Source organism: Ascidiella aspersa, chromosome 8 (genome assembly GCF_963924565.1).
Source record: "Ascidiella aspersa chromosome 8, kaAscAspe10.2, whole genome shotgun sequence".
In the NCBI taxonomy this organism is placed as follows: Eukaryota; Metazoa; Chordata; class Ascidiacea; order Phlebobranchia; family Ascidiidae; genus Ascidiella; species Ascidiella aspersa.
This window is the reverse complement of record NC_139454.1, coordinates 4,804,577-4,826,159: the sequence shown is the minus strand read 5'-3', so window position 1 is coordinate 4,826,159 and position 21,583 is coordinate 4,804,577. Positions and strand designations below refer to the sequence as shown.

The 21,583-nt window shown below is 35.3% G+C and overlaps 1 protein-coding gene across 1 annotated transcript; it reads right to left on the bottom strand.

The window, feature by feature from the left end:
• Positions 1-151: 151 nt before the first annotated feature.
• LOC146135281 (uncharacterized) lies at positions 152-16,416 on the bottom strand. Its single transcript, XM_083395831.1, has 11 exons — positions 16,249-16,416; positions 11,244-11,323; positions 10,287-10,358; positions 8,910-9,057; positions 7,551-7,749; positions 6,932-7,060; positions 5,256-5,388; positions 4,332-4,444; positions 2,873-2,974; positions 2,162-2,212; positions 152-1,618 (listed from the first exon to the last, which is right to left on the bottom strand). Exons 1-11 carry the CDS (start codon positions 16,393-16,395, stop codon positions 1,593-1,595), a joined length of 1,200 nt encoding a protein of 399 aa, XP_083251957.1. The 5' UTR covers positions 16,396-16,416; the 3' UTR covers positions 152-1,592.
• Between the last annotated feature and the right edge of the window lie 5,167 nt (positions 16,417-21,583).

Genomic DNA, 21,583 nt, shown 5'->3' with positions numbered 1-21,583 from the left:
GAATTTGGGTTTAGCCATTAAATCTTTTAAAGTGATGTCATCCCAAAGGTACGTCGTAATGTGACGTCACAGAATTCCAAAATTACCCTTTCCTTATAAACTCCTGCGTGACTGTGAAATTAAAATTCGACATAAACCTAATTTAGCAGGCTTATAAAAATTTATTCGAAATGTTCACAAAATGCCCCTAAACAGTGATTCCCAAAACTGTGTGCCTGGAGTGATAGTCAAGAGAGCCACGAAACTGTTTTTGTAATTTTGGAAAATAAGTTATTTGTATTACCAATAGGCATACACGCAAGCATTTTAGACTCAAGTGCGCACTATATCCTTTACACATTAGTAATATGGAGATATTTACACATAGTTTGTCGTGCGATTGTAAAGTTACTCTAGTGTTGTTCTCTTAAAAGTGTGCACCAAAATATTTAAGATTTTTTTTAGGGTGCCACAAGCTAAAAATTTCGAGAACCACTGCTTTACAAGGTTAGGATACATGCACTAAGCCCTATACGCCGCTTAAACAGTTATTTTAGGGCTATAGTTAAAGTTAAGACCTCTTCAAATAAAACACAATAGTGAAAACCACGTAGATAGAAACAATCGTAGTTTACAACACAGTGCTAAGCATACAGTGAATATTACTGCATTTTAACCAGAGAGAAGTAAAACTTGTAAAAAGATAAATTGGTAAAAGAGGCGGAGTTTCTGTTTAAATGAAAAAACCTTATTACCTACAAAAACAAATGTAAATAGGAAAGTTTCATGTTGGAAATAGCGGAAGACTATTTTTTTTGGTATAAATATAACAATGCAACATTGCGAATAAAGGAAAATAAAAAATGTACAAAAATACATGAACTTAATAGTCGAATATTCTGGGCTACTACATTTTAACAACTATTTGTTTAATGTGGATGAATATGAATAGAAAATCAATGAAGGTCGATTAATTTCCCAAGGTTACTTGTTTTAGTTGCCCGTGATGACGTGACGTTGTGACTTCATCTCTGAACATTTCAGAAAGCGGTTGTTGACCATTTATGACGTAAAACTTGGTATAGGCTATGCGTCAAAATTTTCATAGAAAAATGTATTTGACCATAAACCCTTTTTAGTTAAAGTTTGACTTATATATTTGTGCAATATGCAAACGAATAGCGAATCTCTCTAAAAGTTAGTCAATTGCAATCACATTGGCAGTTGCAAACTTAAGACAAAGCAATACACAAAAAAGTAACTTATATTTTAGTTTTGTCGTAAATTTATGAGCAACGTTGCCGTTGAAGATCTCTATTTACTAAATGGCCGCCTAATGTTAAAACTTTCGGTGCAAGGTGTTGCTAGCAAATATTATTCCTACAATAAAAACCTACCATTTAAAATCCTACTTATCAAACAATTGCATGAAAGACTTACAAAAAACAGAATCAATTAAAACATAATTTTCCCGGGTTTAGCGAAATACAAGGAGTCTTTGGAGATTGTTCATAGTATGAGGAGTGTTTGAATAGGTGTGAAGTTTCGTTTGAGCACGCGCGCGGCTCTGGCACCTTTGTCTCACTGTGACGTCATAAGCTCGGAATTGTGACTCATCGGCCCGACGTCCCATTATTTGCTGCATGGGAAAGTTCAAGGAGTTAGAGCTGAATTAAAACATGTATTTGGGCCAATTGCTTTTGCAGTCACAATAACAAATTGGCGCAAAATGTGCTTATGTAGATTGTGATATAGAAATACACTAAGAACAAAATTTCTTTGTGATTTTTATGTTAACGTCTTTATTTGGATAAGATTGTGGCTTTTCAGTTGTCCACCTCAGCAGTATATTTATATATATACTTAGAAACAGTTGGTTCTCACTATGCTGAAAAGGCAAAAAGAGATATTCGAAGCGTTTAAAATAAAAACTATTAATATTTCATGTCAAGATGTTATGTGTATGTTTTTAGTTAATGTTTCTGCTAAATAACGTACAAAAGTTGAAAAATCACGATTAACAAAAATGTAAACTTTTTTTTCAAAACTGCAAGCTTCCAGTACACAAAGATCATTCTATCGCTTCACATGTCACTTTTAAATTCTCTACTTAAATTATATTTGGGCCAACATAAAGTGCTAGCAACTATAATGTATAAGTATTCTATGCCGCACCCCTTACCTGTTGCAATGGTTGCGCCCAGACCCGGATGCCTTCCGCTCAAATCCACTCCTGCAAAAAAAAACAGCGTCACAATCCAGACCTCTGTGACGTCACAGTCTATAATAGACCCGCCGCAGTTGTTACGTCACAGGTAAACGATTGATTCACTTCCGTTTTTGCGCCAAAAGGCACCTGCTGCAGTGGTATCAGGTAAAATGTGATGAAAGATCTACTGACGTGCGATGCTAAAGGTTTACTGAATAAATTGCGTGATTAACTCAACGTTTTGTTGCCTAATGATTTATTTACTACGCCTGATCATTCAGAAATACAGTAGAATAAAGCTGTTTTTTACATTTGTATCGGCCCTTTTTCTCATTTTTAAATTACTTTCGCGTTAAAGTGTCGTTGAAAAAAATTAACAATGAAAGGGTTTTTTTCAGTTTTTTACGACGAAAGAAACTCACTTCCTATTCATATGTCATTTTCATAGTGAAAAAATGTAAGCAAATACTATATATGACATTAATTGAACATATATATAATTTACAACAACTATTTGGCTCTTTAGAAAGTTGTTTTTGATCAACGATAACAGCACACGAAAGCTCTCGATGTACATTAAATTACATACTTCTAAATATAGAAATATCCTGCCACTGATAAAATTATACAGCCAAGGTTCTTATCAAACCATCTACAAAACGTTTGTTTAAAATGTTAACTTACCGAAATAAATGTACATAATAAGGGCGGCCAACAGGAAAGCCACCATTATCACTATGGCAATGGACATGAGAAGTCGGCAGCAAAGACGTTCACCATCTTGATCTGATAAAAATACGAAGAAACGCGCTTTTTAAAGATTTGTTATATCGTGTTTGGCTTGCTATTTAATTACCGTAAAAAAAACATCGGAATCACTGTAGTTAAGAGAAATATTAGCCTGCAGCAGTTATAGTATTGTTACAAATGTTACAATAAAATATTGGGCATTATTGACGCCATAATGAAAGTGGAATGTAATTGGCAAATAAATATTGAAGATTTTAAACACACTCATCTTGGATCCAAATAACTAGGACGAGGTCTTGCACCCCCACACTATTTTAGACTGATTATAACAATTTTTATATAAAATAAATCAAGAAAAATGATAAACTTGTGAGAGCTGTGTTTGTTATTCATCTAACTTTAAGATTGTTTAGTTAAATTGTATACAAACTTTGCAGCATAATAGTTGGTGGTTGTAGTAACAAGCTTAAAATTGCGCAATAGTATATCTGAATACCAAAGCCGTGTGATGTAAAAAACCTAGAATTTTAAAAGTAACTATTCAAAGTGTAATTTTCCCAGCCTTTCTGCATTAAGCTTGAAAATCTTGTGAATTGCAGCCAGCATTCAGCAGACTTGGACAACTAGATAATTCTAGTTTTCTAATTCATTGAATTAGAGCAAAATGCGGCTAATTCTACTTCTAATCTAATTTTGGAATTGCTTGTTTGCTCTAATTCTAGTTCTAATCTAATTTGATTTTTACCAAAAATGCTACTTTGTCCAACGGCATTTTTAGTCTCTCAGTTCAAACACAGAATTTCAATTAAAATTTTCTGGTTGGAACGACTTGTATGTAATTTTCACAGGCTAAAAAGCATAAAAAGGCATACAAATTAGCACACACATATTTACCATTCACGTTCTTATAAGAATACACTGTGATTAAATTAAATTGGTTGTAAAAACTAAATGTGATTCTAGTTCAAATTCTAGTTGAAATTTGATTTTTTAGGAATTCGGTAATTCTAATTCTAATCTAATTTGAAAAAAACTCAAAACGATCTAATTCTAATCCTAATCTAATTTGGAAAAACTAAAATCCTCTAATTTTAATTCTAATCTAATTTTGAAAAGCTAAAATAAATCTAGTTGTCCAAGTCTGGCATTCAGCACCGTATGTGCTTTGTCACAATGCGATTGATTGTCCTTAGTTTTATTTGAACTTTGTCATTGTACTCAAGTCCATACAACTTTAACTTCATTTACATAATGCCCTCGTATAAGCTATTGTCACCGCTTTAGTTTATAAAGTTTAGAGTTCAACACCATAAGTTGATTTCCTTTTTAAAGTAGAAGGTATTAAGTAAAATGGTAAACGTAAGGTAAAATCAAAAATCTCTTTTTTAATTACGCTTTGGTTTCTTTTGCGTGCAATCGATAAAGTCTTCTTCATTGTTGTTGTTCGTCGCTGTTTGTGGCGTCACTGTTACAACAGTGGTGGTCTTGGCGCTGTCTTTGCCGTTTCTGAAAAGAATGGAAACGTTATATAAATGGTAGTCTATATCAGGGCTTCCCGAACTGTTCAGTCTTTTAATTTATTTAACAGTTTAAAACATATCGCTGTTTGCTCTGGCATGCATTTGTTAAAGTAATATGCATTTTAACGATTTGGTTTGCATTTTAGGTTTGCCTAAGAAATATCAAAAAATATATACCAAGTTTAAAGTTAAAAGTTTAAAGATTAAACACTTTGTACAAGAAATTATACGGACTTAATCGCGACCCCTTAAACTCGTTGTGTAACCCCCCAGTGGGGTCGTGACCCCTGGTTTTGGAACCCCAGGTCTACATTATTTTGTTAAATATTTAAATTCCCATGTTTGTATTTTACTGTAATTACAGGAAACTGGAGATGCCGTTTTAGGCGAAATATATACTCTTTTAAAATAAACTGATCTTGTTTTTCAACTTTGTTAAATTCACTGAACGTTTTAAAAGCTTAAGGTGAACAAAGAAAAAATACAGATATAATTGTAAATATATAGAAGGGCGTATCTTTATGGAATCCCAAACCATTGGCAGCAGGTTTCTGCTTGCCGATCACTGTTCCGCTGACGCGTATATAAATAAATTAGGATTTGATTAATATGTACCACAATTGTCTCAAATTGTCTTGAAATCTTGCTCAGAACCAATCTCAATAAATGTAAACCAAGCGAACTGCTGCAAGTGGCGGCCCAACCAAAACCAACCGTCACACAACTTAGGGTCGCGACTAATTGGTCGAGAAACACATTGTGGCACAATTCATCCAAAAACAGAGTTTATTACTCACATCTCGACCCCCGGAATCGACTCTTCGTCCCATTCGTCATCATTAACGTGTTGTGACGTCACAATGGACTTCTGGTGCACGAAACCGTTTCCATTCTGATGGGGCGATTCTTTCAGCTCGGGGTAGATCAACGCTGCGCAAAAATTAACTTGACTTTAGATTTAATTGATGTTTTAAGAAACGTAAAGAGTGAAAAGAATGCCTAATTGTAGCACATTGACAGCATTAAGACTTTTCATTTTTTAAAGGTTTCTCATACCGAGTTATGAGTTATAACGGAAGGCTGATCTTAAGACTGTTTATAAAAACAGGTATAAAACATAAAATCATTTTTTTTAGTTTTACAGAAATATATATTTTGCCTTATAAATATAGGCATCGTCAGTTTCTGTACAAAAAGCAAACATGTATAAAAATGCCAATAATAGAAGTTAAAAGTTAAATATAAATTTTCCAAATTTTAAGAAATGATTTTATGTTTTATATATGTTTTAATAAACAGTCTTAAGATCCTCTGATACGAAAACAAGAATCATTCTTTTACATTTTATTGTATGCGGGAGATTCCTCACTTCCTAAAGTGTTTCAGTTTACAACGGAAGGAGGCCGGTAAGGAGAAATACTATTTTGTTCCTCGCCGAATACACACAATGTTTTTGTAGACAAACCGGTAGCACACCGGCAAAACATATCACAGACCTGTTGTGTAAGGAAATGTTAACATGCTTATGCCAACAAATATTGTGTTCCTCTAAACATACAGGACATGGGATCGTCCGTTACCAGCCAACAGATAGGGATCCATTTTCGTTTGATGAATATGAAGAGTCTTAATTCCCGACACACAGTCCGGATATGTTCTAGTTCAGCGCAAAAGCTTTGTCGCTATCTTCTAAAACGCATTAAAACTAATATTTCAGTTGTGTATTGACGCATTGTTTAAGTATAACCTCAGATTGTTTATAGTAACTTATAGGGTAATTGGGTGGCACTATATAAAGGCAAATTGTATTGAATTTTCGACAAGCTTTCACACAACCGTGCTTCATCAGGTCAAAGTAGGAACGAAAGCCATTAAAATGCGCGATGTCGAAACACAAGCCCAAGTGAAGGGCGATAAGAATGATGAAGTATAACATATCCACAGGAACATGCCCGCAAGCTGTTTGTTTTACGGCGTCTCGTTATGACGAAACTTTGTGACGTCATCTTAAAACATTTTCATGCATTCCAGGAAGACATTATTTTATTTTCATCCCTGGTTTCAGGAAAATAAAACAATGTTTTCCTGATCATGTGGTTTCGTCCGGCCCTCGAGCCCTTCACCAATTTTCTAACCTCTTCTAATCCTAGCTTAATGACTCCAACCCGGGGTGCCATTTATTACGCTCAAGGGCTCCGAGAGATGTTTTAAATTCTTCGGGATTCCAACTTGTGTTCAATTGGTGGACTTCTTGATACAACTTTTTACGTTGTGTTGTATTGTAACGAATACAGTTACTTTCTACCTTGTTCACAGTTAATGAGTGCTGTTTTAAGTTAGTTTATTATGACATTCCAGTAAACCACTTTTTTTGAAAAATGCTAGTAAGAGTGTCGCGAACGATTTATATTTCATGAGGTGCCGTAAGCCTAAAAAAAGAGGATGTTCAGAACCGCCCAATTCAGCTACTTACTTTCAGTTGTCTGAACCACCGCCGCTCCCGCCATGCCGGAATCGACCTTGTCTTCGCCCCTCCAGTTATCGTAGAAACTTGATTGGTTGTTGGCGCTGGTCATGTGATCCGACGTGTCAGGCTCCGTTTCTGGAAACAAGCGATGGAAGTATTGTGACGCTACGAAATAAATAGCACGTTTTTAACTCTATAGCGATAAGCATTTCAAAGTATTTTAGATTGTGCAACACGAAGGCACAGAAAGCATTACCCCGGGTCTCTCATTCTAACGCAATAAATTATTTTGCCACGTGCCATCATAAATGCTATTACCGATATGAGTCGGCCTAATTGTCATTCTAGACTAGAGCAAGCAAGGCACCAACAAGGAAGGGTTGAAAAACAACTACAGCCCCGGTGAGGTTTCAACTCACGACCACGACCATCTCGGGACTGTAGCTCTACCTACTGAACTACACAGGCTCAAAAGGGTGCAAGTCTAGAAACAACCATAACATCATTGCCAGCTGCATGCTTTCCGTAAAACTTGTCTGCCGTGAGTTTCGAACTTACGTCCTTGTTTATTCCAGGACTTTAATGTGTTTTTTTTTAGTTGCTCTGCCATTTTCACAAGATTTACCTTTTCGTTTCTTCTCCACGAAGCTGTAGGTGGGGAAAGGTTGTTCCCCCCTCAAAGAGTGACGTGGGGTTGGGTAGGGGAGAGTCCCCATCGATACGTAGGGATTTGGGGCTTCTTCGTACCCTAAAGCCACCGGGTCACCCTCCGGTATTTCATCATAATCGGGTATTTCCTCATTGTCAGCCATTGAACCGGGAGCCTGTATTGTGACGTAATAAGTATGTTTAGGTTTGAAATTAAACATTTATGATATAGTTAGAAATAGTTGTTGACAAAAATTACGAAAAACTAACACTGAAAATAATATTAAATTCGACCTTCAATTAATGATGGTTAATATTAGATTGTTTCGCTTTTGTACAACTCTATATACTAAAAAATAAAGAAAGTATTTTTGGTAGCTCTTTTCTGTATGGTTGAACCCTAAATTGCAATCTAGGATGTTTTAAATCGCGTTCTTTCTGAATAGCTGTGCATTTGGCCTACATCAGTGGTCTCAAATAAGCAATTTAAAGAATAAACAATATCAGCACAGTATGCTCATTTTTGCTAGTTTGAGCATAGCATTGTTTGGATTAGCAACCAACAAAAAAGTATTCACGCACAAATTGCCTAAATTAGATAAAATTTGTCGACAAGCCAAACTGAAAACTAGATTAGTTGTAAACAAGCTAGCGGCTGCCATTGAACTTTGTGGTTGTTTTGTCGATGGAATTGCTAAAATGAATCAGGATGGCTTGATTACGTAATGTTTACAAATTTCAGGTTGATAAGCTGCTGTATGCGATTAGCTGCTGAAGAACTTTAGGCCCATTTAGGCAAATAAATAAATGCTAACACATTCCAAAGTCGTCAAGTTTTGCAACATGTTAATACAATCGTTTGGGGTTTTGTATGGAATTTCGTCTTTTTATTTATTATTTAAATATTAGCTGCACAAAAAGTACGCCAAATCTCAAAAAGGGAAAAAATCGTAGTTACTAAATTACAATGTAATATAACAGAAGTAGCCAACACGTTGATCGCGATTGACCGGTCGATCGCCACATTTCACCTGGTCGATCGCGTCGAATATGTGTTACGTCATTGCAGTAGCTGTCTCACACAATCAGAATTACAATGACCAATTGTTGTCTAAACAAGCCTAAGAAAGCGTTCTTTGAAGTTACAAATTAACCTCCATCGCTGGATTGGAATGCAATTAACGCTCAAAATGTGTAATAGGTGTTCTTAGTGACTTTTTACTAAACCAGTCGATCACAATCATAAATAAGATGGATACACCTGCCCTCGGCCAAAGAGTTGTAATATCGAATCATGTTTAGAGCACTGATGGTATCTATCGATCCCTGTACTCACATAACCATCATCTTCGTCAGGGACTTCATCGTAATCCGAGTCACAATGACCTAAGGTGCTCCTCATAACGTATTCGTCCACTGGAGGGGGCGTGTCCGCAGGCGGGGCCGGGAAATCCCCGCCTGAAGTCAGTTGTTGGTTGTCGTAGCTGGAAGAAAATAGGACGAGATGGAAAATGTGACTGGTACTTTGAATTTGTTTGCGCTCTAAGTCCCACATAGTGATTCGGTAAAACATTACAAACTATACAGCAGTAGTTTACAACCGGGATGTCGTCTATAATTCTCAAGTGTGCCAAGGAGTATTTGGAATATTTTTGGAATGTTTAAGATTGTCTTTTTCCACTTGATAAGCCTCTTGATACAACTCTTTAAGTACTATTGGAGTGCATTAAAACTTCCACAAATAGTTGGGAACCATGAACTAGTGTTTCTTAAACTGTGTGTCGCGGTACACCAGTATTCCTCGCGAGATTGTGCCGCGGAAACTTGTTTGTTTGTATGCTGCTGAACTTTTTTAGTTTTTAATTACAAATAGCAGCAATAAAGCATGTCAGACTCGGATACCCTCTTCCCATTAGTTAACCGATAATATTATTGTATTTATATAACTAGCCTGTCGTGAATGCGGTAATTGTTAAGCTATAGTTGTATGGTTTTTTGGGGAAAGTGTTTTAATTTTCTTCTTCAAATTTAAAAGCAACTGCACTTTAGACATTTTCCATCTAAGTGTTAAGTGAAGAACTTTGGAGAGATAGCTGATAACCACGTTTTTTGGCCTAATCATGAAAATTGCACGAATTGAGGCACTTCTTAGTTCCCAGGCGGCAGCTGATTCAATGACGTAACAGTCTTTTGCTGCCCCCTGGGATATATGAACCATTCTCTTATTTTTTTTTTTTTTTTTTTGCGGATTTATCAAGTGGTTCCAAAATAAATTAAACTCTGCCATGATCATAGACAATTTGAAAATTTAGGAATTCAATCACCATTGGTGCTAGATAAAATGTTAATAGTTTTTGGAGCATGATGGTTGGAGGTTGTAGTAAGGCGTAATAAGAAAATTAAGGCCCATACATACCTACTTCTGTATGGGCTTTGATAGTGTTATTACGTCTTAATAGTTTTTGTTTATAACTTGGAAAAACTAAAAGTTCGCGAGAAGCTAAATATACTGCGCAATAATCCGGTGGTATCTTACAAAGATCTTAGACTTCAAGCACCAACGCTTTGACTTAAATTTTATTAACAACAACCTTTTAAACCTAATGTTATTCTCTCTATCAGTGTTCTATGTACATCAACACAAGCCATTTCCTCATCATCCCACATTTGCCATGTCACAATACCTCGTGTATGACATCACACGTCGCCTCACCTTGAATCGGGCCTCCATTCCTCCGGATATGACGTAACAGTGGGTGATTGTCGCGTCGGTAGATCCATCGGTCTGTTTCGTCACAAACAAGGATGTGTTTAAATGTAAAGACAAGTCATCTATTACACAAAGCGTCTTAAGGCTTTCTGTGGTAGTTGTTCGTTACCTGGGACAGCTCATTTAGTTTAAGGTTTGCACAAAGAGATAGATCACAAATAGACTTTAAATTATTAATCAAATAGTACAACTTGAAACAAAACTGCCAAAGTTATATATTGCACCCTTTTATAGAACAAAAAAACGTAAACTTAATACATGTCAAAACTAAGATTTGCTTACACAAACTTTTTAATATAACGAACATAAAAACTTTAAATCTAGTTTTCGAATTCAACGAATTGGAGCAAAATGCTACTATTTCCAATCTAATTTGTGAATTGCTGGTGCGCTCTAATTCTAGTTCTAATCTAATTCTGACTTTACCAAAAAAATCTACTTTTTCCAACAGCATTTTTAGTCTCTCAGTCAAAAAAAGGGAATTTGAATTAAAGCTCTTTGGTTGGAACGACTTGTATGTAATTTTTACAGCCAGAAAAGCATAGCCTATGCAGGGCTAAGACATAAAATTAGAACAGAAATATTTACCATTCATGCGATTATTTGAATAATTTGCGATTTAGATTAAATTAATTGTGAATAAGTAAATGTAATTCTAATTAAAAGTCTAGTTGAATTTTTGACAATACGGAATTCTAATTCTAATCTAATTAAGAAAACTAAAATGATTTAATTTTAATTCTAATCTAATTTGGAAAAACTGCAATAATCTAATTTTAGTTCTAATCTAATTTGGAAAAACTGCAAGGATCTAATTTTAGTTCTACAGTAATCTAATTTTAGAAAGCTAAAATAAATCTAGTTGTCTAAGTCTGGCAAGTGGCACCCACCATATCTTACCTGTGTTTATTGAAAGACACGCGTTGCGTTGATTTGTGTTGTCGAATGCTCGAGTGCTGAGCTCTATCGCTGAAAGGCTCCTGGAAATAAAAACAAAAGCTTTCACGGTTGATCTGCTCAAACTTCCTCGTTTAAATGTAAGCCTTCTGTGTTCATGTAACAGTTGAATGGGACGGCCAGAAATATAGCAATCAGTTGGACATTTGACAAACACTACATTATTTATCTGAAGAGATACATGTATACATATACATGTAGTCGTGTACGCAATCTGCGTATAAGACGAGCAGCCAAAAATATTAGAAAATTTGACAAACACTCTGAGGTAAACTACAATATGCACGGATCTGTAATGTAACTTAATCATTAATGCCAAAGCCAAATAAGTCGAGAAATTCGACATCATCTTAATAAAGAAGTTTCGATATACACACTTGTGTCATTATCACTTTTAATGTGACTGAAATATATTTAAACTCATTACAAGGTAGCATTCAATTCTTATCATTCTGAGTTTCTGATTGTTAGTTTAGCCTTCAGAGCATTCATTTAAACTCAGAATGATAAGAAATGCGTTGAACCTGCTCGAAACGTAAATATGTTCGGGCCACGCTTAAATCAACTTCTCCGTTTCCGCATCAAATAGCAGACAAAGGCTACACCAATCATTCATAACCGGTGCATCATAAAGGGCTGTCAGGTTTTGCCATTACCTGATACCAAGTTGTAGTATCGACACACGTCCGATACTAGGGTGGTATCGGTATTGATCCGATACCAAATTGATTTACGGGTACTTTAGACAAAAAAATGCCATGTAATGCAGCAATTTTCACATCAAAACGTAAATTTGTCAAAGAGTAGTTGATTAACAACTGGTGGCAATTAAATTTATTAACGTTAAAGCAAATTGTGTCCTACTGAACTCGGAAAAATTATGCTGCAAATTTGGAAACTTTTACCACCTGAAAACGCTTTTGGACCCCAGCCGTTGCTTTATGAAGTGTAATGGATTAAATCGCATCTCTGACTATTTTAGTTATTCCGGTGAACTGTTTACTTTGTTTCACTGACGTCAAAGCATAAATCAGCATTAATCGCCTGGTCATTGCGGCTAATTTGCCGGGCGTGGTGATTGACAAATGGTCCGTTGTTTTCCGGGTAAATTTGCGAACCGATTGTTTGCTTTTATATCGATTCGCGCCGTTTCTACATAGTGGTGTTGCCAATTTTATGGGAACAAAACCGATTAGATCACAAGACATAAACACAACATTCATAAATTGCATCCATTGCCAAAGCAATAGAAATCAAACAAAACCTAATTAAAGTAGTTACCAGTAGTTAAGAAATACCTCTTCCTTTGTTTTTAAGTTTACCTACTAATATTCCGATTACGTTTAACTAAAAACCATAATGCTCCAGCACATAAACAGAATGAGCGCAATTTGCAGCATTTTGACAAAGCAATAGAAATCCAACAATGCCTAAACCAAAATAGCTAACATTTTGAACGTTTCGAATGCTCCTCCTTCATTCATTTTAAAATTTACCTACTCATATTCCTACTGCTCCAACACATAAACTTCGCTTGCAGCATTTTGCCAAAGCAATCCAAACGTACGAAAATAAACTAGGACAGTGGCCTCCAAAGTCAAAAGTGCAAGCTTTAAAATAATAAATAGCATTTTTGGGTTTCAATACTCAAAATAGTAATTTTTAATAAGCTAAACACAGCTATTTGAGCCTAAGAATTTTTGTTTTCGCTAAATCATATTAATGTATAAGGCAGTGTTTTTTTGTACCACGGGTCGCAACCTACAATTGGGTGGCCACTTGATTTGGTTAAGGCGTCCACTATGCAGTAATTTTATATGGTTGGATGTTATGGAAGTGGGTCCGAGGAATATTTGTGTAAAATTAAAAAAATTTGACTTGCAAAACAAAATTTTCTGCAAAAAATTGCGGTAGCAAAACGTAGAAATGGTTCATACTAATCAAATTTGAGTTTATCACCGTTATAGTCGGATTTGTGTTTTATTTACATAAAGCCTAGAAAAATTTCAGTAAAGTAATTGGCATGTCAAAGCTAAGCTTTTTAACTAGCCGTGAGATTTACTGAGATGAATTGATATTCATACACAGCGCTCTGTCGTTTACAGACAATAAGATGAATTATGTTTAACATGCTTAAAATTTTGGTTTGTTTTGAACCTAGGTTTGTCCGATACCAATATTTAAAATTTCGATCAAAAAGTATCGCGATTCGGTTCGATACCAAATGGCATTCACTATGCTAAAGCAATCAAAATAGATAGGTCCAATAACGTGGCTGAAAATCGTAAATTAATTAGATATAAAAAAAATACCCTAGTATCGGACGAGTACCGATACTACAAGATCGGATATCGGCTCCGATATTATCGAACATCCCTGATTGAAACGTTTGTTTTTCAATTGACTTTCAAGTTTCGTCTTCATGCATCGGGTTAATGTCAAAATACAAACCTCGATTTTATTCTGCTGGTTCGTTGAAAATGAACAACTCCCGAATTAAGTAACAGCAAAGTTAACAAGGTACCAGTTTAAACAGAGTCAACGACAATATCCTGAAATAAAAGTGGTGGTAAAATTTTCCACGATCATAAATAATTCTTCACTGAGTGAAATACAAAAACAAAAGCGTATGATTTATTCGATATTTTCACTTTAAGGTTGGTGCTAAGTCAAATAAAAACCTTCCGGTCTATAACAGCTGACAAGCTTGTAGATGGACAGTAAAACAAAATCTATTTAGCTTATGGCAGAGTTACTAGTTTGGTAATGTGCTATATAGTTGAATTAAACAGTTATTTTACATTGTTTTGCGGCAATTTCGGCGTTTTATCACTAGACTGCCTTCCATTATTTGTGGCTGCCTACGATTAGGACCAACAAATCTACGCAAATCTACGCTGCAATAGGGCGATTTATACGTTATAAACAACAGTTTTAATTGTAAATTCACATGGCCGGCGAATGCGGCGATATTCCACGCCAACGATTTTTTGGGGGTAAGGAACTGGAATGCAAGTGGCATCCCAACAGGGACCCTAACTGTTTCTTCACTGCTTATCCACTCACATTTAAGCAATGTTAATGCCAACTGGCTTCTGCGTGTCAGCTAATCTTGCAAAAAGAAACCTAAAAAATCAAAACAACGACTGCAACGTCTAGCCCACCTCAGTTACGTCATAATACGAGCATTGTCGAAGGCGTGAAGGGTCGCGCGTTTCCTTTTGATCGTCAGAAGCGCATTTTAAACGTCACGTTTTGAAGCTTCACAAACATCCTAACAGGAATGTTTAAAAATGTTCATCTTAAGCCAAGGTTTCTAAACCCACGGGTAGCGGCCCATTATTGTGTCGCCGTTTGATTTGGTTGGGTCACCGACGGCATTTCTTTCTCAAGGTTAGATTATTAAGATATAATTCTGAGCAAAATTTTTCCATAATTTAAAAAAAATTGCGTGTGCAAATAAGACATTGCTAACATTATTTTTTGCGTGTGCAAATAAGACATTGCTAACATTATTTGGGCTATAGCGTTTGGGTTCGTGTGGGCCAAAAATTATGATAATATACAGCTCGTTTCTTTGCTGAACTTTTTTTTACTGTAAAAAAAATAAAATTTTTGTTACTGTATAAAATAAAACAAATAAGTAGGAAGTTATACCAGCGCCGAAAGTTTACTCCTATACCTAATCTAATTCTGAAGAACTTTAAACATGTACAATATAGAGATAGGAGGTTTAGAGCACAAAAGAAAGCAAGGAAAAATGAAACTTTGTTCAGAAACACAACATTCAATACAAAAATAGATGGCAATATCAACAACAAAAATATGAATTACCCACTGACATTAAACTATGATAAAATCGCAATGTAGGAATTAAAGTCTAATTTTAAAAGTTGTTCTGCCTGGCATACTAAAACTTAAAACAAGACTTCAGTCTCTGCAATTTATCCAATAGTTAGCCCTAGATCTGCTTTCAAACTCACCTGTTATGTCTTGTGCTCTAACTGAGGTGATATTCAAAATGACAAGCTTGTATTTGAAGATCAACAACACACAGGAAGTTTGCAACAATCGCTATGTTATGACGACATAAAAGGATATGCGGTGTGCTGGTTCATTGTCCTAGATTTCAAATGATGACAAATGCCCTGGATTTTGTTACTGTACGTTTTATGACGAAATAAAGCTGTTGGTCATGATGTACATGATCATAGTTGTTCATATTATACCTGGTTATATCTGGCACCACGGTGTAAAAATATAAAGTTCTGTTTTGTTTGCAACCGATTACTCATCATTTTTAGCGCTTAAAACCGTCGTTGGGGTCAGGCGAGGAAATACTAGGTTAACGAGAGTCTTTTACTGTCAACGAGCTTTTTAATAGGTCAAAGTTAAATTGTTACTCTTTTCCGACTTTGAGTCATTTAATTTCCACATCTCAAAAATTTAGAAAAGCCAAAGTTATTTTGGCAGCGTGACAGTAAAAAAATTTTTAGTAGCCAAAGTCAAATTTGTCCTTGTTCCATTGCACTTACCCAACACCTAAATATCCTTAATTCAAAATATGTATTGCTTCTTATAAAGGCAGCCTATTTTTATTTTAGGCATCTTTCCTGAAACGGGGAATTTAAATAATTTTACGTGCACCCCTAACACAATTTAAGGACCAGGGTCGGCATAGTTTTTTTAGAACTGACGTCATAAGTTGACGCCATAAAACAAGTAGACTTAAAAAAAACTGCTGCTTTCGGTCAAAACTAAAGTGAAGTCAAAATACATTTAAAAACGACACCAAAGCTTTTTTTAATAACTCTATCCTTCAATAATATATATCTTTGTCATTTTTTTCAAATTATATACTAAGAGTTCAATCAGGCTTACATGGACCCCTTATGACCAGTAAACCACCCCCAAATTTCCAGTTCAGCAACCCCTGGTCTCCACTCACCTTCTTGCTTCCATAGTTGCGCGGCGTCGAGTAGGATGGGTATTCCCCTTTTTTCGGTGACGTGGTCTCGTTTTTGAGATCTTTCAGTTCGTTGTAAATATCGTCAAGCTCCGATAGAGCCAAGTCCAGTTGCGGGTCGGAGGACATTTTCGAATACGACCAAAACGCTTACTTGCAACGCCTATGGTAGACTTTAAACATAAGCCATTAGATTTCCACGCATAGAAAAACAGTAAGGCTTTTAAAAAAATGTCATCCTAAAAATTCTGCAAATAAACGAATTTTTGTTATAAAACAAAATCTTTTTTTTTAGATATTACTCTTTAGGATATATGGCTGAACCTTATATTTGTCATAAAGGAATATTTCTACTCTTTCCAGCGATATAATATTTACCTAGTGAAAGCTGTACACACTAACACGAATAACATTCCACAATACTAAAACCGTTACGCCAAGTAGACTTTAAACATTTGATTTTACACAGAAAAAGTGTGTTAGTCTTTTAAGATAATTGCATCCTAAGAATTCTGCAAATAAACGAATTTTAGGAATTTAAAAAATAAATTGTTCAATAAATGTAAATTTGTAATAAAATGTAAAGGTTGACAACTGAAGCTTACATAACTTCTTAACGCTCGAGCAAGTTTGACGTGATAACCTAGTGTAGAAAAATGACTTTTGAACGTTTCAATTTTACCTATTTTACTTGTTTAAGCATATAGTCATGACGTCACTAGTTATTGGATCGGATCGCGATAGTTTTTGTCCGAAATATCGGGTATCGGAATTACATGTCAAGTATCGGACATCGCTAGCGCTAACCTAAACTTGTTTTGCCTTTTTTATCTGCATTTTTCGATCAAACTCTTAAACTTGCAACTAATTCCAATCGCCGACAAATGCTGTTCATCTGGTAACACCAGCAATGTTTGGCCTTTTAAAACGTGACTGTGCTGTATTTTAATTTAAACGATGACACATCACTAACTCAGAGCGTTCTAAATTATATTCATAAACATTTCAAGTGGATAGTGATGAACTGAAACTTATAATATAGTTAAAGCGTCAAGCAAAAGCTTCTAAAATAGGAGTTCACACTACAACTATACCTTTACCTTTTTGAAATATTTTAGCAACTTAATGTCTTTAAGTCACAAAAGCAAAACACGTATATTTTACGATAAAATGTGGTATAAATAAGATATATACGTATTTCGTTTATATCATGACTTCATTTCAAGACTTCTATTTAAACTGTTGTTATTTTAACTAACATTTTCGTAGCTGATTTTTTCTAAACTGGCAAATTTTCAAGAAAGGTTTTTTAACTGTCGCTTTTGCTATATATTTTCAGCAGAACATTTTTTCGAATGGTTACACTGAGCTGTAAAAGTAAAAGAAAGTAAAACATTTGGCAACTTTGAAGACGAATTAACTTCCCAGTCCAAATTTGAACGACTGACAAATGTAGGTCGACTGCTATAGCGCTCCTGTGAGGTCATAAAAAGGCTTACGGTGCTGTCATTCGCGTCACAAGTCAGACAAATCATCCACAACAAGGATTCCTAAAACACGTGTTATGCTTGCTGATAATATGATGATAACTTATCTTGTGTAAGCCCTCTAACCCTTATATGTTGTTCAGCAAGCGTATACCTACTAAGATTACCGTGTCTATTTGTGTGCATGAATAAAAATAACGTTGGCTTGGCTTGCGCAAATATAGTTAACCCTATACGTGGTTATAATGGAATCCAAAATTGGAATAACGTTAACGTCGAACAAAAGCAGAGTTTGGAATAACACCAAATTAAGATAATAACTTAAAGAAGGAAAAATACCTGCATGGAAACGTGAAACCCACACGAAAGCGCGTTAAGTTTTGCATTTATATTTAAAATACCTAACAACCACGGGAAACTGCCTCGTGCCTCGTGCCCAGTTTGTAATATGTGGCGGGCCGAATAATTTACACTGGCCATATTACCGGTCTGAAAAACTATTTTATCTACGTGTTTCACTTTCTATCTCTGACTAAACTATTTGAACGTTAAATGCTTTTCAAGCCAGCAATGGAGGTTAATTTGTTACATCAAAGAACGCTTTATTATAGGCTTGTCCAGATAAAAATTAGTTATTTTAATGTTCTGTTTGTGTGCAACAGCTACTGTCATGACTAGGGCCATTTTTTTATTGAACTAAAAAAAATATCAAATTTTAATATTTTGACCTAACGAAATTCCTTATTTATAGAAGCCACCATTCTCTTCCTTGAATTGACGCCATATACACAAACATAATATTTTGTCGATTTCAGATCCAAACGTAATATTTTGTCGAAAAGTCAAGGTGTTTTATGGATTATAAAAGTGCGTCGTGTTTTTTGGAGATAGATTTAGCTTGCTTAGGCACTTTTGTATTACAGAATGTCAGTAGGCTATTCCTAAAATCCAAACTATTGATCTACGAACAAAACACGTTTATGAAGAGGAAGTCTTTTATAAGAAATATTTTAGTACGTAACAATGAAAAAAAAATCGACAATTTGCGACAAAAGTTACTGCTGATCCAAGTGGGCATTATGACATATTTCCTGCTTTTATGGGTTAATATGGTTCAATTGTGTCGCAGTTCCTGATTTACAATGCTTCCACGACGAATTTTTACAAAAATTACTCCCAAGAAACACAAAAAATTCATCAAAAGCCATAATTTGACAAATTTTGACTTTATTGAAAATTTTCACTTTATTGTAAACTTAGACTTTACATTGACCTATAAAGTTCTTTCAAACAGTTCCCTATTTGCTGAAAACAACTTTATTATTTGATTAGTGGAAAGACGAGGTCCTTAAACAAATTTGACAAATTTGAAGATAAGCATGACAAAATCGAATTTAATTAATAAAATGCATGTCTTCTAATTGCTTTCTCATTTTTTTCAATTATTTGACAAATTTTAGCCGATCTCAATTAATATACCAATATAAAACTAAACATTCAGCAACCCAACTTAAACGACCAATGAGTTAAGAAGCACTGAGCTAACAATTTCAAATCCGAAAAGCTTAATCGTATTTGGGATTCGCAGCTCGAGTTACATGTAAATAGTACCGTAAGACAAACTGGTCTCACTGCTACAAGCGCGCACTCTCACTAAATTCCCGCACTTTGCCCATTTTAGTTAAAACACCTTAACACCTGAATGCTAACAAACTTATTTTTTAGGGTATACTATGCACGGATCTGTAATGTAACTTTATAATGAATTGCAAAGCCAACAAGGTCGAGTAGATCGAGAACATCTTCATTAAAACTTTTCGATACCGCTTGTATCTTGTTCACTTAATGTCAACTCAAGATGATTAACTGATGATCAACAGGATATTAACTAAAGATGATACAAGCTCGTTTCAAAGCGTTTTAATCAAGATGATGTGGATCTACTCGACTTATTTTTGTTTATGTAAAAGTAGCTAAAAACATAACTTTGGAGACTATTTGCCTTGACGTTTTTTTGTCCGTTTTAATTAAGACTCAAATAATGCAACTTAACGCCAACTATATTCGCCAAGAAACGAATGCATTACTCTGTAATTCAAGCTTATAAACCTGTCAGCTTTAAAAAACGCTCCAACAGTTAAAAACTCGTTGGCAGTTGAACTGTCAATTCAATCCACGAAATGGCTGCAAAAAATAGCACAATGTGGCAAAGGCTTTTCCACCGAGCAACACAAACGTCACTCGAATTACAAGCGAGCTCTGATCGACGTTAGCGGCTAAAACAACGGATGCAGGTTAATTATATACGCGGGCCATGATGCATATATCCAAAGGTGGAACCAAAGCTTTGTACAATCAATCTTGTTTTAAGCTGTTTTTTTTAATATTTTTTACATTATTGTTAGTTTCTATTGAACTCCAGTATGTTGTAGGCTAGGTACTCTATTTATACCATTGTTTTAGCCCCTAATTTAAGTTTAACACCCCAACCTCCCCCCTTTGCGTGCCCGAAGTCCCATCGGCTGGCACTTTATTTAGATTCGCGTCGTTACTATTGTTTTTTTCACCATTTACGTGGGCTTTGTTTTTCAGTGGACGATAACACCAGCACCTGTTTGCTGCGTAATGCTTTGATAAATGACAACCTGCGTACTAACGAGCTAACCACAAACCTGTAAACGTGCAACCCGCAATTTCTGCGCAAAGGTTACGTTTTTCCGGTGAATATAAAAGCATTCCGTTGCAAATTTACATTTCCAAATCTCTGCAGTTGCACACAGATTTTCATCTGCCTGTTTTTTCTGTTCAATTTTTTTGTATCTTAGTAAATACAAGATATCAAGGTAATGTAACTATGACGACATTATGTATGTAGTAAGTACGTTTTGTTAATCGTTAATTTTTTAGGTTTTAATACAGTTTGGATTTTTGTAAAAAAAACACCCTAGAAAATATCTACCAATAGTTTAACTTGGTCTCTACATACCTACAAAGTGCAATAAAGTTTCGATTCCAAATTGAACTGAGTTTCGATTTTAAACTGAAGTAAAAAATCAATCAAACAAACTAATCTTTATCGCCACCATGCGGAAAAAACTAAAAATTAATTCGGTCGGTATTTGGTTGGTGATGTTTTATTTAAAGTAAGGTTAAACAGTGAAGGGGTTAGGTTTTGAAACATATTAAAATCCTACTAAAATACAGCATTCAGCAATTTTTAGGAGAGGCGTGTAGACATTCCTACCAGGCAACATTGAAATGTGCGTGGGAGGACATTTATCAAACTTTTGCTTCGTGTTACTACAGCTATATCTACCACAATAAAAATACATATCAATTTCGATTGCTATTTAATTTTGTCAACTGTGGTTCACTTGACGGGAAGGTTCACTTTTGATTACCGGCAGGGGGCCCGCAGAAAATTTTCCAGGGGGGGCAATCAGGGGCGTAACCAGAAAATCAAAAAGGGGGGTTCCTGAATTTTTAACCTAGGGAATTCCCCTATTTTTCGTCTGACGCTATTGAATAATGACGTCATAAAACAGTGACAGTATGACGTCACAGATCGATGATTGCAAAACGTGATAAAAAGTTAATCAGAAACAGCCAAATACGTCGAGCAAAAACGATCACGTGCGTCGTCAACAATCCTGTCAGGCGCCAGCTACGAAACCACGGTGTGCACTGTGCAATCGTTAACTTTAGGCAAAAAAAAAAAACAAGACCGTGAATGTGTTATTAATTGTGGTAGAAACACACGCCTTACACCACCTGCAAACTAAACGAAGATCGTTTTTTCCGGGTGTTACTATACCACGATTAGCTCAACA